This window comes from Thunnus maccoyii, chromosome 7 (genome assembly GCF_910596095.1).
Source record: "Thunnus maccoyii chromosome 7, fThuMac1.1, whole genome shotgun sequence".
Classification (NCBI taxonomy): Eukaryota; Metazoa; Chordata; class Actinopteri; order Scombriformes; family Scombridae; genus Thunnus; species Thunnus maccoyii.
In genome coordinates this window covers 15755278-15777014 of record NC_056539.1, presented here as the reverse complement: position 1 = coordinate 15777014, position 21737 = coordinate 15755278, and the positions used below count along the sequence as shown (strand labels likewise).

Genomic DNA, 21737 nt, shown 5'->3' with positions numbered 1-21737 from the left:
TTACAATAATGAACACGTCTCATCCTTCAGCTTAGCTTGTTGAATGATTCACCAGGGAAAAGTGCACCGCTAATGTCAGTTAGCAGCTAGATAGCTAATTGCTGCTTAGCTGCAGCACATTAAACAGCATGTAAACATACCTGCAGATGTCAAATGCTGGTTTGGTCGTTGCTCTTCAGAATCCCTGTTAGCGACACGCAGTCTGTCCATTACTTATAGCTACAGCAGTTTGTTTACTTTGTCTCCAATGAGACATTAAATTTTGCAATTAGCCTGTGGTTCACATGCCTGCCGAACCATGGGTGGCGATCCGTACGGATCATTGATCAACTACGTTCCATTACACCACTAATGTACATGATTATAAAGTACATAGAATAGTTCAGATGAACTGATGGGGTGTTTCAGACTCATATCAGCAAGCGGAGGCGCCGTGTTTCAACACAATAATTTCCTCAGAAACAAGGGAATGTCTTCCTGAGCCAGTCCACACACACACTTGTGATGTGGCATTAATGAGGCTATTGTCCTTTGTCTAGTCCTCATGAACAACAACTGACTCCTCTCTCTCCACTCTAGCCATGGATTCTCCAGACTGCTTCTAAAACTGTAAATGGATTGCTCACAAATCATGATATTATTGATGTCTTAGAAACATGCGAAGTAACTTGCATACATTTCCATAAAACAACCAATAATATTGACTAAACTTTTTTTTAGACAAAACAGCTAACCATTTAGTTTATGAAATGTTAAATATTATAAAATGTGACCCTGCAACCAAAAAAATCATGCAATACACATGAACTGGTGGTGATTTTGAACATAGTTCAGAGGTATATTGTAGTACATCTTAAACAGCAGTAAGTGAGTGTGTTTGCTCGTTTAAAGGGCTTCTTTTCAACCTTTTGGGAAACCACCAAGTCCTGTGTTCTATATTGTAATTCTGTTGCTGGCTTTGTTACCCGGCAGATCTTGGTTGAAATTTGTTATTTTGTATTCCTATAACTTTGTACCTTTGGTATCTTGTTTTTCCTGTTTGAATACTATATTTCAGTACCTCTACATTGTAACTCTACTACCATCCTCACAGTACATGCATCTCTTATTGGATGTTTGTTGTTCTTCCTGAGGTTCTTTTTCCTTTATAAAGTTTTCTGTGGAGTTTTTATTTGTCCAAATCAAGCTGAAGTTAGGGCTTTGTTTACTTTACAGATTGTAAAGTCATATAACAGTGATTTGGCACTATATTAATAAACCTGACTTTACCCCTCTCCTTTGCCCAAATTTGAATTTTCTCGCTGTAGCTATCCATGACTCAAAATGCCTTCTCACCTCTCTGCTGATGATATCACAGTCGGTATGTCTGTTTTTTTATGAATGAAACTGTTTGACAAAAGCTGTTGAAACATGATTCATCAGTGAAGCATATGACATAGACCACTGTACTCCAGCTCTCGTGTTTGCAAATATCTGTGAGCCTCATTCATCTCTACCTGCTGCAGGATCTAATCTGGCCTGTCCTATAGGATTATGTAATATCTCGTGTATGTGGGTCTGGGTCTCATCCGTGGCATTGTCTCGGGTTTTTGTTCAGGCTTCCTGCAGGCAGCCAGCCGTCTATCTCTGCACCACCATCACTATGTGCTCTACTGAGTTATTCCTGGATGTCATGCTGCTATGTTTTGTTCTCCAGCTGCTATAAATACACCCTTACCTCGCTGGCCATGAGTTCCAGATACAATCTGTATTGTGTTTGATTGGGGTGTGTGAGTGATGTTATTGTCTTGTTTAATACTTTGGCACAAGTTGTTTGGTTGGTGAAGTGAAAGCTTTTTAAACATGCTGAGGTACAAACATTCAATTCTGCAGACAGCTGCAAGGGAAGCAGGGTCCTGGGACATCCAAGGAGATAGTGTCACCATTGATGTTTGTGCATGTGTGTCTACATGTTATGCCTGTGTGTGTGTGTGTGTGTGTGTGTGTACACACGTTATGTGTGCTGCGCGACCAGGGTCACCTCTGTCCCAGCTGTCTTACAGAGTGCAAGCTTGGCGTGCCCCTCAGACTTGCAAATACCCTCTCTGGTCCGCTCAACACAAAGCGGTAGTTTCTTCAGAACGCACATGTGCTACACTTCACAGCACACACACACACTGAGGCACCCGTACGGGCACACGACATACCCCACGCAGGCCAACTGCTCTCTCAATCAAACGTTTCAGCGCATGAGGTTTGAGCTCGGCCAAGCGCAACAGCATCTTGCTGTTTGTCTGGTTTAAAAGGGATTTAAAAGCGATTTGACAAATATGATCAACTTAATGAAACTGAGTCATGCTATGAAAACAATTTGATGTAATTAGGTTATTTGTTTGGAGCATTGGAGTACTTGACTAATCAGTGATTGGGTTTCTTTTTGTGTCATGCTGTTTGTCCGAGATTAAGATTCCCCAAATTGAGACCTTTGACATATGTGTTTGGCATAATATCGCTATTTCATTAAAAACATTCCCGAGGAGAGTGATGTGATATGTAGCTATGTAGGAGGAGCAGCTCTGACAGTTGGCTAAGCCTGGCTACAGCAGTTGCAGTCATGCAGTTGCATTTACGCATACACACACACACACACACACACACACACACACACACACAAAGGAAACGTGTGGGTCAATAGGACCTCTCCCACCCCCCTAGGGGAACAAGACCAGCCATCTGCTGTTTGCCACAGTACTGGTCCAGGCCTCACACACTCCCACACCACACATATACACACACACATGCACACACATTAGATTGAGCTCAACTTTCCTTCATACCATATACTCTGCCCTACACCCCCCCCCCTTTCCCACCACCACCACCACCACTTTATTATATACATGCCCCCACTTCACCACACGCCTTTCTCACTCCCTCTCTGTGCCACGTTTTGCCATCCCTTACAGTGCGTTAATCTGCACAGAATATCAGTCATGGATGTCTGTGTTCTCCAGATGGACCTTGGAAATCTTAACTCCCTTGAACCACATCAAAGCTAGTAGGGAGCTCTCAGCAGGAGGCTGCTAGTCACTACTGTAGCTTCAGAAGTTAAGGCGGTTAAATTCAAGGATAGCGTGGGTAAATACTTTGTCTGGGGGGTCTCCGTCTCTCTTTCTTTCTCTCTCTGATTGCCTCGTATACAGCGATCGTACTCCCACAGTGAAGGAGATGGTTTAGAGAACTAGCTTGTGCTCCTTAGTTTTCACTGCCAGGAGAATGTACACTTGTGCTTTTCAGTCTCCGTCGTCTGAGTAGACACAGTCAAGCTTTTAACAACTGCTCGGAGTCAGCACAGAGGATTGAGAAAACCACAGTGTTTCTTTGGATTCTGGGACTGGTAGCGGACCAGACTTTGGCAGAAGATGTATTGGGAACTGTGGCTAAGCCAGGTCACGGCCAGTGCCGCACTGCAGTGCATGCTGGTCCAGAACAAAGGTGGGCAAGTCCTGTGTGTAGATGTGGAGGCATGGTGGAAAGACAAAGATGTTTAGTTTTGGATGTAATTTCATCGTGTGTATCACAGTGTTCATTTTAACATGAATCGCTTTCTCGTGTGTGTGTGTGTGTGTGTGTGTGTGTGTGTGTGTGTGTGTGTATGCATGGCATGTGCCTGGCTGCCACATGGTGTAGACTAACAGTGGAAAATGCTTGATTCTGAATGAATTTCCCATCAGCTGGTTGTAACTTTGCAAGTTTTGAGCAATGACATAATTTTCATTCATTTCCGTGAACCACGCTAGAATGGTTTAAGGAAAATCAATTCATTAATATGGTTTTTGTTGCTGTTTCAGAAGATTAGAGTGAAAATCTGGCATCACTCTCATAGACTTAATCATTATGTACTGTTGATGAAAGGTTTTTTTTTCTGTGACCAAATGTATGTTCTGATCACAATCTTTCAAACGTTTCATACAAGTTTTATATTACTAGACCTGGGAGATGAAACAATATTGTGATATAAGACTAGATATCTTATCATATAGCTTAAATGTAATCTTTTTCTGTTCCTGAAGGCTGCATTACAGTAGAGTGGAAATAAGTCTTTTATCATCTCTGACAATTATTTACACTACTTTTCAATTCAACATTTTATCATTTAAAAAAGAGAGAGAGAGAACAGCAGTAGTCTTACTCAATATGTTGTTGTTACCTCATCAGAATTAAGGTATTAATCATCATCCATCATACTGCTACTAAACCACAAGGGTTGCAGTATTTATACAGAACCTCTCCTGTGCAGAGTTTTCTTGGCTACCTTTACCAAAATCAGACCATGCAGGTGTTACTAAAACCTCTTCAAGAGAACTGCATTAAATGATTTACTGTCAACTGTAATTACATGTACAGGATCAAACCAGGGTGGTTCATGGTGAAAAGACAATTTAGCAAGATGATAAGCTAGTTAATAAGTGCTTATCATTAAAGGTGCAATATGCAAGATTTAGCCACCTGCTCCAAACAAACAAGGGGCAGGATAGCACAGGCCCACCACCCCAGATTCACAGCTGAATCACAGATTCACAGATTCAGCTGTGAATCTGTGCTACAGAGTAAATAGATATCAAAACGCCAGAGACATTAGGGCAGGCAGTAAATTACCAAAGAGCTGCACAGATAAGTTCATAGGTCATGCAGTTGAGTTTAGCTGATGATCAGCTGTCTCACCTAGCCAGCATCTCCAACAACCTCAGCACAAATGTCCATACAGGTCTTATTTGGATAAACTGACCACATACTGGAAATCTAAATGGTTACTTTCTCGCCTGGAAAAATATTAAACTTAATAAAGTGACATAGTAACAATCCTACAGCAAAACTTACAACAGCTTTCAGCCTGGCTCAAAATCTCTGCCATTGCTGCTGGTTGCTCAGGGCAGTGCCGGGGCTAGCTGGTTAGCATGCTAACTTCAGTAAATATCTCAGCAACACAATACATAGATGTCTTTGACATAACATCAAAACTGTTATTGCTTCATATTCTGTTGATCATTTTAGTTAATTGTTGAATGTTTTAAATGAAAGTTCTGGTCAAATCTTACATAGTGCATCTTTTAAAAGCATAATTAATATTACTGACAAGAAGTAGGAGTAATTTGTTATGTGTTACAGTAAATAGAATACACTCTTTTGCTGTAGGAGGAAGAGACTGTGTTATAGATCAACTAACCTCCGTTAAGAGTTGTCCTTTGCTTTGATGTATTGATATTTGCTTGAAGTGAGAAGAAAACATTTAGCTGTTTTTATAAATGCTTTAATGTTGTGTTTGATTTTGTAAATCTTAAGACTTGATTGAAACCATGTTATCAGCAATAACTATTTTATAGTATACAGTAACTAAAATCAGTTTACAGGATTCATGACCACACTATTATACAAAACAATGACTAATCTGTGCTAATGTATACATGCGCCACTTGTAAAAATAATACACACACATCAAATGTATTCATGTACTTACCATCGATCTCTGGTTATTATTTGCTTCCCTCATGTCAATATTTAATAGAATTTAAATAGAATTTAATAGTCTAATATTTTACTCATAAACATCTTTCAGTATAACAAAGTCCAATACAATTATACCATAAACTACAGCCTGCATAATGACCAGAGCTGAATACACACCTCTCTGACACTCTACTTCATAAAGGTAGTGTTTATTGCATAGTTTTTGCATAGGATTGCATCAAATTGTACACTCGTACATTTAAGGCAAGTTGAAGTCATTTTTTTGTCACTTATAGAGTTGGGTCTTTGTGCATCTGCTTCAGACATGCTACATGTTAAAAGTTTTTATCTATCTCTTTATCTATCTAAAATAAGGATCAGTAAGTCACATTTGAGTAAACACTTTCACTTCATTTTGAGCCAGAAAAAAACATGCTATGTACTAGCTTTTCTGTTTTAAAGTAGCTTGTATTGCAAAACTTGTTCTCCATTCTCCGTCCTTCCATTTCGCCATCCTCCTCTCCCACTCACTCAGCAGCTGTCCAGACATGCAGTGACTTTGGCAGCAGCTGTTGAGTGTAGTACAGTACGGGCCTCCATGCTACGCATGTACTAGTTCATCATTCAGTTGTGTGTGTGTGTGTGTGTCTGTGTGTTATGTAGCTATGGTAATCACAGCATCCTGTGTAAAGAGAGAATCTTTCCTATCTCAGGTTCGTAGCTCCTCCCTCTTGCTCTTCATATATACACTCTTGCAAAAACACTCCCACCTCAGATATTACCTGGCTCGGGCTAGACAAGGCAGGTCTCTGTGTGTGTAGCCAGTGATAACAGTACTCTTTAGTGAGTGGATTGGTTAAAGAAATGCTTTTGAGGTGCCTGCAGGCAAGCAGCAGTTTTGAGGAAGAGTGGGCGGCTCTGAGCGGCCGTCATCTCCAAACTGGGGTCAGACAGGCGATTGGGCCTGGACAAACAGGTAGACGATCTGTGGACTGGACTCTTGGGATTATAGAGAATGAGATTTGTACCATTTGTTTAAAGGACTATCGGTCATGCACTAAGCTGGCCTGCAATCCAAGTACTATTTGTCTTAAAACAGTATTGGAACAGGACAGCTGGTAGTGATCACTTTGTGCAAAGGGTTGTTATGCAATGCTTTGCTGTAGATTGTGTTTTCCTGTCTGCAATAGTGGCTATAATTCCTTATGTTCACCATTGACCTGTGCTAATGATGTTGCTTGTTTATTAGTCTCATTGTTGATCTTCTCTCTCTCTCTCTCTCTGACCCTTGCCTCCTCCTCTCTCACTAGAAGCTCTCCACCGGCCATTCGGCTTGGACTCTGCTGCGCTGACAGAGGCGGTGCGCTGGAGCTCCAAGGAGAACCTACTGGGGGCGGCCGAGAGCGACCCCAACCTCTTCGTTGCACTTTATGACTTTGTCGCCAGCGGAGACAACACGCTCAGCATAACTAAAGGTAAACAGTGGCATGGAAATGTGCTTTTTTTACTCAGATTTTTTTTTTAAAAAACAGTAGATTTTTTTTTTAAATTGGCCACAAACAAACCTATTATTTATGTGTATGTTGTGTACCTATTACACGCCTTAGTTTCATGTGCTAAATCAAAACTTGAAAGACTTGCCCCCCAGTATAGTCTCTGCATGCATCACCACCGAAGGTTGTTGGTTGGCTAGGTGATGTTATTCAGTAGAGATCTTTCCATGTCCTTGATCATTGTCAGCCACTCCTTCCTGTTGACTGACTGTTGACATGTGTCGCAACAGAGCAGAGAGTGATTTCCTTATGTATATAGAGAGTCATCTGTAAAAATCCTCAAGGCCATGCTAGTGATTGGCAGGTCAGAGACTCCTGGAAAGAATGTTTTATGAGTAGTTGTGTAGTTATGCCAGAGGAATGTATCAATAGAGCTTATCCAACAGCCACTATAATTTCACCCTGTCGTGACATCGGCAGGTATCGGATCACCAGCCCTCACCCACACACCTCAAATCCCTCTTTTACTCTACACTTTTTTTTTTATACACCACCTGTCAGCCACATGGTTTTTATACTTTATCATCCACTACTCCAGAGGTTGAAAAATAATATTTAAGCTTGTAACAAGGGAATCCCTCCAACCTGTGCAGACGACATGACTAAAATTCCTGTATTTCTTACTGCCCTCTCTATTACACACACTCCCTCCTGTCCAAACCTCCTCTCTCAACCAGCAGCAGTTAACCGCTCAATTAGCACTCCCCTGAGTAATGAGCTTAAAATATCTTCACAATATTATCCAGAGACAGTCGGGCTTGTGTCCCCAACCGATCTAAAACATTAAACGTGGCAGAGCGTGTTAATTATCCATCGTTTTTAAGACTTCCAAGGCAGCTGCCTGAGATGGAAATGATGTTTAGACCCTGACTCATGGAGTGAATCTGAGATTCTTGCCCACATGGAAGCACATGTGCACCAACCGGCTCCACTGCACTTTTCCTTTCTGTCCTGTTCATTGCTCTGTCACATGGAAACACCCCAGCGTGCCTCTAATGCAGTGTTAATATGGAATTCGTTCAACTGTAATAATAACAGGTGGATGAGAGCAGCTAGCAGGGGCTGATTACAGAAAGGGTCTTAGCGGGTCTGCGTCTGGGGCTAATCGTTGTCTCTTCTCAGTGCCAGGCCAAACCAGGCCAGACCAGAGCCTTGCTGCAGTGTGAGGTAGGGAGGCAGTCAGTGTTTCCACTCCCACAGACACAGAGGAGACTGGTGGATTGGTGGGCTGTATGTGGATAACCGTCTCTGTTTAATGTAGCTCTGCGGATTTCTAGCTAAAGAGTTTAGCTTTAAGAGCTAGACGTGCAGCTCTGGTTTGCGGTTACATGTCAATGGGCCATGGTTGTCTTACTGACTGGCCTAAACTCTATTTGTTAAATGTTTACACTTCACAGCGCTCAGTGTTAACAGTATATTTGACAATCTTTGTAGCTGTTAATTTTCTTGTGTTCTTGCAGGCGCAGTTTGAGGTATTATGAGACTGAGTCATGATAGCCTGAAGGCTAACTGCAAGAAAGAGCTGCTGTATGAATTTAAGGAGTTAAGAGATACTTTGGTTGTAAAACTTTGAGTCTTATGCTACATCCACACCTATACGTTTTGGTTTTAAAACGCATAACTTTTGCTACGCTTACTCCCAGCGTCCACACTACTCTGGTGTTTTCAAACCCCTAAAACAGAGACTTTCAAAATGAAAATGTGGATGTGGCCTTAGTGAATGGAGAAATATAGAAAAGGCAGTGTGGAGGATTTGTAGTAGAGGTGCATAGGTAGGCAGAGTGACAGTTCAGAGTGAGTGAGAGTCTAGTCTCTCTTTCAGACCATCACTCCTCGCCAGCTTCTGCCCTCTTTCCTCTCCTTTTTTCCTCCAATCCTCCTTCCGACCAGCAGTCTGATCACTGCTTCATGCTGTGTTGTTTGTTGTCCTGATGGTTCACTCCCTCCTCTGGTCTCCAGCACATCAACCGCTCCACTCCCTCATGTCCGCTCCTCCACTGACGTCAGAGATAGACACACACAGACAACAGACCAAGTCACTACACGCCTGTTTTGCCTAGCTCTCTATGACAGATATGCTGTTCACCCAACCCTATCATTGTTCCATAACTTTTGATGTAGTTTCAACGAGAGGCACAGTATATCCATGACTCCTCTCTCTTGAATGTGAGCTGTTATTAAGGCGTCATGGGCAACGCTGTGACCTGATGAGAAAGTTTTGTTCTATGTCGTATCCAAGAAGTTTAAAAAGAAAGTTGGAAAAAATAACATTCTGTAATCAGCACCGGATATTTCATCATAAAACGTAAGCACTTTCTGTATTAACTCATAAAGAATTTTTATTATCATATTTAAAATTTTGGCTTTTCTCTTTCAAGATTTATTCAAGTCCTGATTAGCTGTCTAGACTATAACCAAAGGGCACTTTAGCAGTATGCATGGCTGGAATTAAAGCTGTGACCATATGACTCAATCTTTCTGTCCACCGGGCCATGCTACCACCATAACATGTCGTCTTACTAATTCCTCTCCTCGTCTAGGTGAGAAGCTGCGTGTGCTGGGCTACAACCAGAATGGTGAGTGGAGCGAAGTGCGCTCTAAGAACGGCCAGGGGTGGGTGCCCTCCAATTACATCACGCCAGTCAACAGTCTGGAGAAACATAGCTGGTACCATGGGCCTGTGTCCCGCAGCGCCGCCGAGTACCTGCTCTCATCCCTCATCAATGGCAGTTTCCTGGTACGGGAAAGCGAGAGCAGCCCTGGACAGCTGTCCATTTCTCTCCGCTACGAGGGGAGAGTCTACCACTACCGGATCAACACAGCTTCTGATGGAAAGGTAGAGTTATGTAAGCGTGTAACGTGGCTGGAAGTCTGGTGTTGGTGTAGAGCTACATATAAACTACATTTTTTCTTTTAAAAAAAATCACAATTACAAGTAATAATCAAATAAGAAAAATATAAATATTCAGTATTTTGGATATGTTCAGTAAAGTAAAATTAAAATCCTGAATTACAAAGTTTGTTCCACCTCCCTGCTTCTCCTCCCCCTCCCTCTTAGGTGTATGTGACGTCTGAGAGTCGTTTTGCCACCCTGGCCGAGCTGGTCCACCACCACTCCACTGTAGCCGATGGCCTGGTCACCACACTGCACTACCCAGCACCCAAATGTAACAAGCCCACGGTGTACGGTGTGTCACCCATCCATGACAAGTGGGAGATGGAGCGCACTGACATCACCATGAAGCACAAGCTGGGAGGAGGCCAGTACGGGGAGGTGTACGTGGGAGTGTGGAAAAAGTACAACCTCACGGTGGCTGTCAAAACACTAAAGGTTAGATGACCCTCTTGTAGCCATCAGTCGATTTCTGTGAACTAGAAAGCTGATTTGTAAAAAATCTCCTGTTTTGATGTCATTCTCTCAGCCCTTTTTGTATCTGTAAATGATGGAACATGGGTTGAACAATGGTTATAGATCGCCACCTGCAGGTGGACTTTGGTATTACATGATATTATCACCTTAGATGCTTTTAGATGTTGCTTTTTTCCAACTGCTTTGTCTGTTCACCCCTCTGATAAAAGCCTCTTTCTTCTCTCTCCATTTTTGTTATGATAGGAGGACACCATGGAAGTTGAAGAATTCCTGAAAGAAGCAGCAGTTATGAAGGAGGTCAAACATCCAAACCTCGTTCAGCTACTAGGTCAGTATTTATGAACATCTATGAAGTATAACTTACTGTGCCTCTTTAAAACCCGATTTTACACATATATGTATTTATTTTAAAACATTCTGGCTCCTGGGCTGCCCTGGTGGCCTGGGGGTTAAGACGCTAGGCATTAACTGCAATGTCCACAGTTCTCGTCTGGCCGGGGACCTTTGGTGAATGTTATTCCCCATCTCTGTCTCACATCATTTTCTGCCATCTCTCTAATACAAATATCTAACAAACACAAACAAATTTCCCCCCCAAAAAATATGTCTAGCTCCTGAAATTACACTAGAGCTGACTTTGGCTCTCAGTCTTTGTTCTTGTTGGCATCTGTATTCTAACCACTACCTCTCCCACAGGTGTGTGTACATTGGAGCCTCCGTTCTACATCGTGACAGAGTACATGCCACACGGCAACCTACTGGACTACTTGAGAGACTGTGACAAGGAGGAGGTGAATGCTGTGGTACTGCTCTACATGGCCACGCAGATCTCCTCTGCTATGGAATATTTAGAGAAGAAGAACTTCATACACAGGTAAGGAGGTAGTTTTGATGTGTCTGTGTGTGTGTATATGCATGCCTCTTATATTTGCCCACATATGTGAAAGTAGTCTAATTTTTCACCTTTTCCCCACACCTTTACACCCTGAATTCCTATTTCTCTCCCTCCTCTTTGCTTTATTCCTCCCTCTCTCAGGGATCTCGCAGCGAGGAACTGCCTGGTCGGAGAGAATCATGTCGTAAAGGTTGCAGACTTTGGTCTGAGCAGGTTGATGACTGGTGACACCTACACTGCCCACGCTGGGGCCAAGTTCCCCATCAAGTGGACCGCACCAGAGAGCCTCGCATACAACACTTTCTCCATCAAGTCTGATGTCTGGGGTGAGTAATACATGTGCACATATTTCATCCAGTATTGATTTGCTCTTTTGTATCTAATTTTCCTCAATATAAATTCTCTAAAACATTCGTCCTTACAGCGTTTGGGGTGCTGCTGTGGGAAATTGCCACCTATGGCATGTCTCCATACCCAGGTATTGATCTGTCTCAGGTCTACGACCTCCTGGAAAAGGGCTACCGCATGGAACAGCCTGAGGGATGCCCACCAAAGGTCTATGAACTCATGAGGGCATGTGAGTAGTAGCTATCTTGCCTACCTCTTATTTATTCACCAAGTGGTTGCACTGTGTTGGAAAGACATGGATGCATGCACTACCCATGCAGTCTTCCAAATCAGATCTTTTTCATGTCACACTTTGCTGCATTCCTCTCCCATACTGTGTGAAAGTTCACTATCCATCTTAGAAATGCGTCCGTCAAAATAACGTCAAAAGAAAGACTGACTGACAAACTATAATCCAATACTAAAACCACCAGATCTGTGAAAGAAATGTTAGATTTGCAACAAGAATACTTCCAAATCATTTTGAATAATGTAGTTTCAAAGTACTTTCTAGTAGTAACATGTCATTTTTTTTCTGTCTCTCTCTACCAGGCTGGCAGTGGAGCCCATTAGATCGGCCTTCGTTTGCAGAAATCCACCAAGCCTTCGAAACAATGTTCCATGACTCCAGCATCTCTGAAGGTACAGGATCATGTCGTGGAGTCAATCTTTTGTGTAGCTCAAAACCTGCTTTCACGAAGCTTCTAGATTAGCTGTGATGATTAAGCTGAACAAGAAAACAATCATATCAGCTCTCTGGCTTTTATTTACATATTTTAAGTTGAGTGAGCTGCCTGTTCAACTCAGTTTCTTTGGAAAGTTTTATATCAGATGAAACTGTAAAACTGGAAAAGGAAGAAAGATCAGTTTAAACCTGCACAAATAATACAAGAGTTTCAGAAGCGTTGAAACATGGTCAGCAAATATACATATGTTGTGTTAAGTTTGGATAGTGACCACGGCCACCTTCTAATTGAGTATTTTGTTCTTTGTACATTGCAGAGGTAGCAGAGGAGCTCTGTAAGACAGCCTCCTCTGGTCACTGTGGACCACTGCACTCCTTCAGTCACGACATGCCCCTGTTGCCTTCCAAATCCCGCACACTCCACAAGCACACAGAAAACAAGGAAAACATCGAGGGTGGACTCGACGGGCGACCTGACCACAGCTCTCACAGTCACTCAGGTACAGCCAGGCATGCCTACCTTACTACCAACCAGTCAGACGCACCACATTATAATTCTGCAGGTATGCCAGACAACGTTGGTTCAGAGAGTACACTGCAGCGTCGCCAAGCCCGCCGTCTGAAGAGAAGGGCGGTCATTTTTCTTACCAAGTGATCTCCAGTGCCAGCATCTGTCTGGCATCCGTCCAGTCAACCAGCGCTGTCTCAAGGCGGTTCTGCAAGCACAGCCTGAAGGAGTCTCCACACATTGGCCTACAATTACTAAAGTGTTTCAGCTCATCAGTGCTGTTGCAGATGAGCTGAACAGTTATTTCCTTCATGAAAACCATACTGTAAAAGCATCTGACTCCCAAGATTCAAGATTTTATTTATTTATTCATTCATTCACACTCCATGTCACACAGCACCAATTAAAATGTGAAAAAGTAATGCTTACCCAAACTATACTTGAAGTATAAAATATAAAAACATAAAGATGTATTATGGAACCACAAGCCGTCTTTACCAACCCCATGCAGTACTAAGGGATAATGGAGAGAAAAATACCAAGTGTGAGCGACTGCCACAATATTCAATCCAACAGTCAGTCATTTCTCCTATGCAGAGGATGTTTTTCTTCCTCCATAATCCCACAGATCATAATCATAATAAACTGAGTCAACATCTGCCATTCCCGCCAACCTCTCAGCTCTTCCGAAAATGTAATTCATCCTGTCTAATTTAGTTCTAATGACATATCCACCCTATACCAAGATAGAGTAATTTAATACACTGCATATAAGGAAGAAGAAAAACATGAGTTCAGCTTCCTCAGGCATTATAAATGTGGTTTCATCTTATCTATTGTGATCCATTTAGTCACTCCAAGTCAACTTCAGACTCTCCCAAGTATTTTGAGCAATCCAGATGTTCAGCTAAACCATTGTTTATTATCTTTGACACTTATATATATGAAAAGTATCTGTTATATGTGATGTGAATCAACATTAGGTCATATTGGTCATATTTTTCTTGTCCTACTTTGTTGCATTACTATTATTCCCATATCACAACCAGTGCTTGGTAACAGGTCTTGTACTACAATTTGCTAACACTAATATTATTAAATTTCAATAATATTGTCTGTTGTTTGTCTTTTGTTTTAAGTTATTGCTTATTTATTGGTTTTATGTTGAAAATAAAATTTTGTTTATTTGTCTGTTTATCTGATGTAGAAAGACATTCTGACCTTTGTGGTTGTCTTCATCTGTCCTTTTTATGTCATTTCTTCTGTCACTGACTTAAAGAAGACTTCTGAAGTTTTGGTCCATGAACATAAGTATTCACTAATACAATGAACATAAGCCTTCATCACTTCTTAAATCCAATAAAAGTGGGACTGTGAACACGCAATAAGTTTCACAAAGTCATAAAACACAAGACAAGAGTCTTCTAAAATATCAATCCGTTTCTTCACTGGTTGTTTCAAGTGTACATACGACAAAAATGAAAAATCACAAGGTCTCAAAATCACAAAAACACCACAGCCTGTATCTTTTAATTCTATATTCACATCTAATGTGTTGTAGAAATATTTCTTGTTTGTATACATTTATATTTAATTGCACATGATGAAGATGAAGCAGTATTAGGAGTGTGCTGTTATCCAATCTGCTATTTGTCCTTATTCACTTAACATAACTGACAATGATCTGGTTATTATCTGGTTATAAAGGACTAGGTTTTGCAGTTTTCTCCTCTCTTATCACCAGTACATTGCCTGGTTAGTGAACATTGTGCACCGCTCTGTAATGATTTAACAGCTAGCAGGCTTGTAAAAGTGTATTCTTCTGTTTGAGCAAAGTTATGCAACCTCATTTCAAGTAGCAGTGGTTGGGCAGGTTTTTTTTGTTTTGTTTTTTTGGCGCGTGTGTCAAGTGCCTGAAGTATATTCATCACCCCATCTTTTACAAGAGCAATTTGTAAATTGTTGAATTAGTGTGTGCATTTGTGCAACTGGCATGGCCTCAAAACTTTCCATCCCCTCTCCTGAAGTGCTTTTTCCTCACTCATGAGTCCCCGAGGAGGAAAGAACAGCTTTGAGAGAGAGAGGGAATAGTCCATCTTATTGCAACAATACACAGCTGTCTGAAAGAATGAATGACATTAATGTATAGGCGAGCGTATTGAGAGACTAAAAAAATCAGACCAATATCCTTCATTAGCTGTGTCTGCAAGATATTCTGCAACCTTTGAACAAAGATGCACGTGTTCCTGCTGAGTTCACCCCGGTTTTTTTTGTGTGTGGTTTTAATCCATTCCTCTTTTTTCTTTCCAGGCTGGGCTTCTACTTTGCTAGGAGGGGAGGGCCGATCAGGCAGCTCCCCAGCTCTGCCCAGAAAGCAGCAGCCACGAGATAAATCTCCCAGCAGCCTTTTAGAGGATGCACACGATGTGGGCACATTTACACGAGACCGCAAGACTGGCTTCTTTAGCTCCTTCATAAAGAAGAAATCTTCCTCTTCTTCCTCCTCGCCATCCTCTCAGCACCAACAGAATCTCCCAACGCCACCCAAAAGGAGCAGTTCCTTCCGGGAGATGGAGACACAACCTCACAAGAAATATGAGCCCACCGCTGATTTCAGCGCTCCTCCTCCGCTGCCCCAGTCAGACAGTTTGGGGGGCTTTTCTGCCTCTCCGTCCCATTCACATGGGGAACCCACCCAGGGTCAGTCACGCTGCTGTGGGGCCACTTTTGGACAGAAACCCTCTGGTGGGGGCCTTGGTTCACAGGTGACAAGTGGCAGCAGTTGGGGAGGACTCGCTGGCTTTTTTACCCCTAGACTCATTAAAAAGACCCTGGGGCTACGGACAGGAAAGACTACCTGCTCAGAGGAGGTTGGAAGTATGGTTGGGGGGCCTAAACCCTTCCCTAGGTCCAATTCTACCTCCTCGATGTCAGCTGGGCTGCCAGACCTGGAGCGTATGGCTCTGACTTTACCCAGGAACCGCAGTGCTAAACCCCCTCTGGAGAGAACTGCCTCCACAACCTCCCAGCCAGAGAATGGGGCCACACGGCCCTCTGAAACTCTGCTTAGGAGGATGGACGAGGGGACCGCACAGATCAGGGAAAGGCCCAAAGCCAAGCTACTACCCCGGAGTGCTGCTGTAGGGGTGAGGGCACCAGGGGTTGGGGGGGAGGTGGGGGAATCGGACAGTCTGTCCCGGGTCAGGGAGGGTAGAGAGGAGAGTGGGGGAGCACTGGACAGGCAGCAGAGCTGGTCATCCCCCTCTAAGACTTCTAGTTCTAGTGCTGCAGCAGGTGCACCAACTCACAACCACAAAGTTCCAGTCTTGATCTCCCCCACTCTGAAGCACAGCCCAGCTGACGTGCACCTAGTCGGGCTAGACTCTCAGGGGAACCGCTTCAAACTGCTGTCTGAGCACCAAGCAGACCGAGACAGGCCGCGACTTGTAAAACCCAAGTGTGCTCCTCCTCCCCCTCCCACTCTGCGCAGCCTGCAACACTCCTACAGCGGTGATGGAGAGGAGCAGGTAGGAGGAGCACCAGTGGAAGTGAACGGGGACACATTAAAAGGTCACAGGTCAGGACGATTGTCAGGAGGAGTAACGACGGGTAGACCGTCAGTGCCGCCACCACAAGTGCCTCCTGCGTCTTCCTCCTCCTTTTCCTCATCTTGCTCTGCCAACAACACAACTCCCAACAAAATGGCCAACGGAGCCACCACCGCTGCCCCCTCCTCACACTCAGCACCATCTGCTGGTTCCAAAGTGGCACTGCGGCGAACCAGGCAGCAGGCGGAGAGGGTGCCCCTGGAGCGGGTTAGCCGTGAGGCTCTGCTGGAGTGCGCTGAGTGCCTGAGCAGCGCCCTCCACGCCAGCTCCGAAAGCCCATCCAGCAGCCAAGTGCTGGACGCCGGCCACCAGCTGCTAGACTACTGCTCAGGTTATGTGGACTGCATCCCTCAGATGAGGAACAAATTTGCCTTCCGAGAGGCAGTGGTGAAGCTGGAGCTCAGCCTGCAGGAACTGAGGGCCTCGTCCTCAGGAGGTGGAGGGCTGAGCAATGTGGGGCCCAACACTGTACTGGACAACCTGCACAGCTGTATTAAAGAGATTAGTGACGTAGTACAGAGGTAGCCACTGTGACAACACCACCCGTCACCCCCAAAATACACAACAGACAGCTTATATTCTCTTTATTTCTGGTTCTATTGACAGCTTTTTGGGGGACGAAATGAGACTAAAGTACCTCAGAGAAATCACTACAAAATGTAATCTTTTTATTGTTTACAAACAACCGTTTCATAAGATGCCAGTGTGGACACTAATTTTTGCTCTGACCTGTACATATTGAGAAACGTTCATACCAAACTAAATGTGGTTTAAGTCCCAACATGAAATGTTTTCGCCCCAAGTCTCCACCTGGCCGCGATAAAGGCCTCTTTGTTTAATGAATGTCAAGCGTATCAGCTGTGTGTAGCCAGCCCAGAGGGTAGGTAAAGTCTAAGCTCACTCTGCTTATCTGTCAGTCTGTCATATACTGAGCGAGAATGATGGTGGTTGTGCCCAGCCTTACTGAGAATACTAGACAACTGTTTTCCCTAACAAGCTCGAGCAGTGTTTCACAAAAATGTGAATCATCAGTCGGGTATACTGTGTTACTACACAGTAGAGTATTTAGCTCAGTATCTGGGGAACTGAGTGACCATAAGCCATTTGTTTAAAAAGCCATTGTAGGACTGGAAACAGCATCAACATCAGGATTTGATATAATTCAAGGTTTTGGGGTCTCAATTTGACACATGTGCAGATCTTTTTTACTGTTTTAATTTAATAGATTACAGCTGACAGCCAATATTTTTTAGTAGAGGGACATGTTTGCAACCTCTAAAGCTCCCCAAAACGGCTTTTTCTTGGTATCGGATCAAACCTTTTTTTTTTTTTTTTTTTTTTTTTAAGAATAGTCTTTGTAGAATAATCAATTGTTTTGACAGTGACATTCCCACATCACCCTACAAGGTGAGACCATTGAGAAAGATTGAAGGGATCACTAATAGCATTGAAACTTTTCATTTGACAAGCGTGTAAATAAGCTCAAATGAAACCAAATACAGGCTTATCAAATCTAAATCTAAAAAAAAAAATCTTTTTTCCTACTCTAATCCATTTTATTTCCTCACAGTACTAAAAACTGAATGAATGTGGGGTGACTTATCATATGCACAGCATTTGTCTCCGCTTCAGTGACGTGACTGGTGTTCACACGTTAACACAGTGCCACATAAATGGGGGGAAAAAAATCCCCAGTCCCCTAAAGCATTTCAATATTTATGTCCAGTTATCCTTGCACACTACAATTCTTCCTAGGAGCGTATAAGAGCGGAGTGAGGAGGGGAGAGCACAGGGTAGCGCATGAGCAGGTGAATTGGGACAGTATTCCTATAAGTGTCCTTCCGAGTATGGACAGTGCTGGATTCCCTGTAGCCTTGTCGTGGCCTCAGTGCCTCAAAATTCTTCAATGTATGAACACTGCGAAATGCAGAGACCTACTTACACTAATCACACAGTACTGATCTCTCAACAAACAAAAACTGCAGTATGTCTTCAGCACATGAGCGATTTGTACATTATTTGATTCAAAGAAAAATACTTTTTAGAATGTCTGTATGAACTTGAATTTTAAATTATTCTTGTTTTTGTTTTTTTTATTAAAAGCACAGACCTATTTTGAGAGACATGTTATGTAAATATTTGTTTTATTTCATATCCAGAAAACAAAAGATTTATGTGTAGTCACAACATAAAGAGCAATGTTTTTGACTGAAGAGATGCAAGACTGAGGCCCATCCACCCAGATCTGAATATCTGCTTTATGAATGTATTACTCTTCAGTTCTGAACCCGGTCGAATGTTCATCTGCATGAATTGAATCTCTTAAGATGCCATTTTTTAATTTATTATGATTTTTTTTTTTTTTTTTTTTTCAATTTATTGGCCCATAGTTTTAATTTTGGTCACACTATAGAATTATTTCCGGAAACTGCTGCTCTGTTTTTTGAGCACAAACTAAACTGTGTACAGTGCCAGAATTACATATGTGCACTCACAACTCACAGAAATCTGTATTATCTTTGTTTGCCTTGGCTCACATCTTAATGTACACTGGATAAGGCCTCAGACACATTGGTTCATTGACACATGTTGCATCTGAATACTACAAAATCAAACACTTCCATCTGTAAACACTGCAGGTTCATAACACTTTCAAAATAATAGATTGCCAAGTAAAAGTTTGTATCAATTTGTGTTGTGGTGCATTTCATATCATCATCATATCATCATTTCATGTGAAAATGTCCCATTTCTTGCCAAATAGGATGCTATGAGACAAACTGATTCATTTCTATTCACTGTGACTTTCAAGTAACACGGGCAAAAAAAAATGTAATCTTTTTTTGTTGTTGTTGTTTCATGATTCTTGGTGCCTTTTTGTGAACAAATAATTTATGTACAGTTCACTCTCACTGCAAGAATTCACAAGTATGGCAGTGTGCTATCTTTCCTTTGCCATGAGATTGTGATAACGTCATCACTACAGCATGTATATCTGACATTTGGAGGTTAACGGTCAGATGCAAACTTGAAAACTGAAAGGTGCACTTTGTCTATTATAATTATGGATTTGGATACTCAGTAATAAAGGTTGTTTATTTGTGGCTATTGACACTGATGGTGCAGCCACACCTTTAAATGACACGTAAGAGTCTGCTGCACTAAACCCGAGCTGCTCTGTTGTCTCATAATCATCACATCTTAAAGTTTTCACTGTATTCTTTATTGTTGCCTAGAAGCAGTTTGGCCTCTTTGCCCGTTTGGTTCTCGTTGACTTTTAGTGCATCTCTGTGGAGCAGGTTTCTTAAAAATATTTCAAGCCTTATCAAAGAGTGGAATAACAAATGTAACCTCCCAGAATTAAACACGTTTGCAGTTTGGACTGCTTTTTAAGAAATAAAACATGTAGTCATTCAATCATTGATTACAGTGTCAATGAATTCATTTGGTACCAATGTTGTTTTTTCCTCACATCTGATATCTGAACCAATGCCACAACATTTCTGCTCATTGTCATCTTCAGTCTTCTGCATTGTCTTTATTTATGTTGGCTGCATTTATCCTGTATATCTGTTTTTTTGTTGTTGTTTTTTTTCCCTCCTGTCTCCCTGTTTTGGAGAACAGCTCTGGAGAACGTGTGTTACACATCATTATACCAAAGGCCACTTCTTCAGTTGTACGAGTGCAATGAAAACCAACACACACAGACACACCATAATGGAATATGTGAATCTAAACAGGGATGAAAAATGGCAGAGATGTTAACATTAACTTTTTTATTGTACAAAATATATATTTTGTGTTTTTGTTTTTTTGTTGTTTTTTTTTTAATTTAAAGCTCACATTATATATTACTGTGAAGTTCTGCTTATCAGTGTTAAGCCTATTGTAAATAATAAAGATATTGATGAATACTGTTTCGTTTTTGGTTGTCTACCTGCCTTAAAGCTGTGTTGTTGTTGTTTTTTAAAATCAATTTTAGATAATTATTTAAGATTGAAATTGAGTTGTCTGGCCAAATAGAGTGCTGCTCTGTTGGTTGCATTTCATTTCATTTTTAGGTGACATATTGCTTCATGTCTTTAAATTAATGAGAGCTGTCTAAATCAAAGCAAAATAACAAACTGTAAAGCAGAAAATAGATTAATTATGGGATGGAATATGATAGATGCATAAATAAACATTGAAATAAAAGGTAAAGTTTAAAATCTTTATAAGCACCATATGTTGGCACCCAGAAAACTTACTGTAATAATATATTCATGATATACAAGACATCCAGATGTTTTTTTTTATTGAATGTAATTTGGCAGCCATGCAAACATCAATTTGCATTTTAATATTTCACCCAACACACAGCCTCATTGGAGCAAAGGAACAAGCAGACACTATATGTGTGGTGAAGTTCTGAAAAAGAGAAAAGTTGAATTTTAAAGCTAGGTAAAGCTAGGTACGCAATTAATCATTGTTTTCCTTTGTTTTCCTGATTATTATCTAGATCAATCAATTAGTGGTTTGGTTCATAAAAGTTGACACATTCAAAGAGCTTGTTTTGTCTGACTAACAGTCCAAAACACAAACATACTCACTTTAGAAGACTAAAAAGCAGAAAATATTCACATTTTACAATCTGGAACCTGTGAATTTCTAGCATTTTGCTGTAAGAAATTACTTAAATAATTAATCAATTGAAGCAAATCTGTTTACTGCCAATCAACTAATTGATGAATCAATTGTTTCAGCTTCAGATCCTATTTAAGGAGACACACTGTACTGTAGATTTGGGACAGACAGTATGTTTTAAGAATAAAGGATTAGTATGGTGGGAAGGGAAGTTTGCTGTACATGTAGTGGTAGAAACTATGTACATTTTCTCAAGTACTCTGATGAAGTACAATTTTGAGGTACTTGTAGTCCACTTGTGTATTTACATTTTATGCTGTTATACTTCTGCTCCACATTTCAGAGGGTGATATTGACTTTGCTGTAGTCACTAGTTAGTCATAATAACAAGATTTATCATGTACTTCATGTAATTCATGTGTTCCAGAATAATTCGGAAACACATTTTGCCTTTGAGATTGTATGTTGGAGATAACACGGCAATTGTTGGACATAAACGCTTGGCTGAGATTTCAATAGCATACAGACTCCAGAGGGTACAGCACCTAAGACCTTTTCATAATCCGCAGGTGTTACAGGTAGAGATGTGCCGGTATACTGTTTCTATTATATACAGTGGTA

The 21737-nt window shown here is 41.6% G+C and overlaps 1 protein-coding gene across 2 annotated transcripts in view; it reads left to right on the top strand.

Moving 5' to 3' along the window:
- abl2 (c-abl oncogene 2, non-receptor tyrosine kinase) overlaps nt 1-20407 on the top strand; it is a 28136-nt gene extending 7729 nt beyond the window's left edge. Inside the window, exons 2-11 of one of the 2 annotated variants that reach the window (XM_042415974.1) lie at nt 6801-6962; nt 9581-9876; nt 10099-10371; nt 10654-10738; nt 11107-11284; nt 11447-11631; nt 11730-11882; nt 12245-12334; nt 12695-12877; nt 15196-20407. In XM_042415974.1, the coding sequence (XP_042271908.1) occupies nt 6801-6962; nt 9581-9876; nt 10099-10371; nt 10654-10738; nt 11107-11284; nt 11447-11631; nt 11730-11882; nt 12245-12334; nt 12695-12877; nt 15196-17018 (3428 nt within the window). In that variant the 3' untranslated portion in view covers nt 17019-20407. Of the gene's footprint in view, nt 1-6797; nt 6963-9580; nt 9877-10098; nt 10372-10653; nt 10739-11106; nt 11285-11446; nt 11632-11729; nt 11883-12244; nt 12335-12694; nt 12878-15195 lie in introns of both variants that reach the window. The other variant, XM_042415973.1, reaches the window with a different exon arrangement.
- Nucleotides 20408-21737: the final 1330 nt, after the last annotated feature.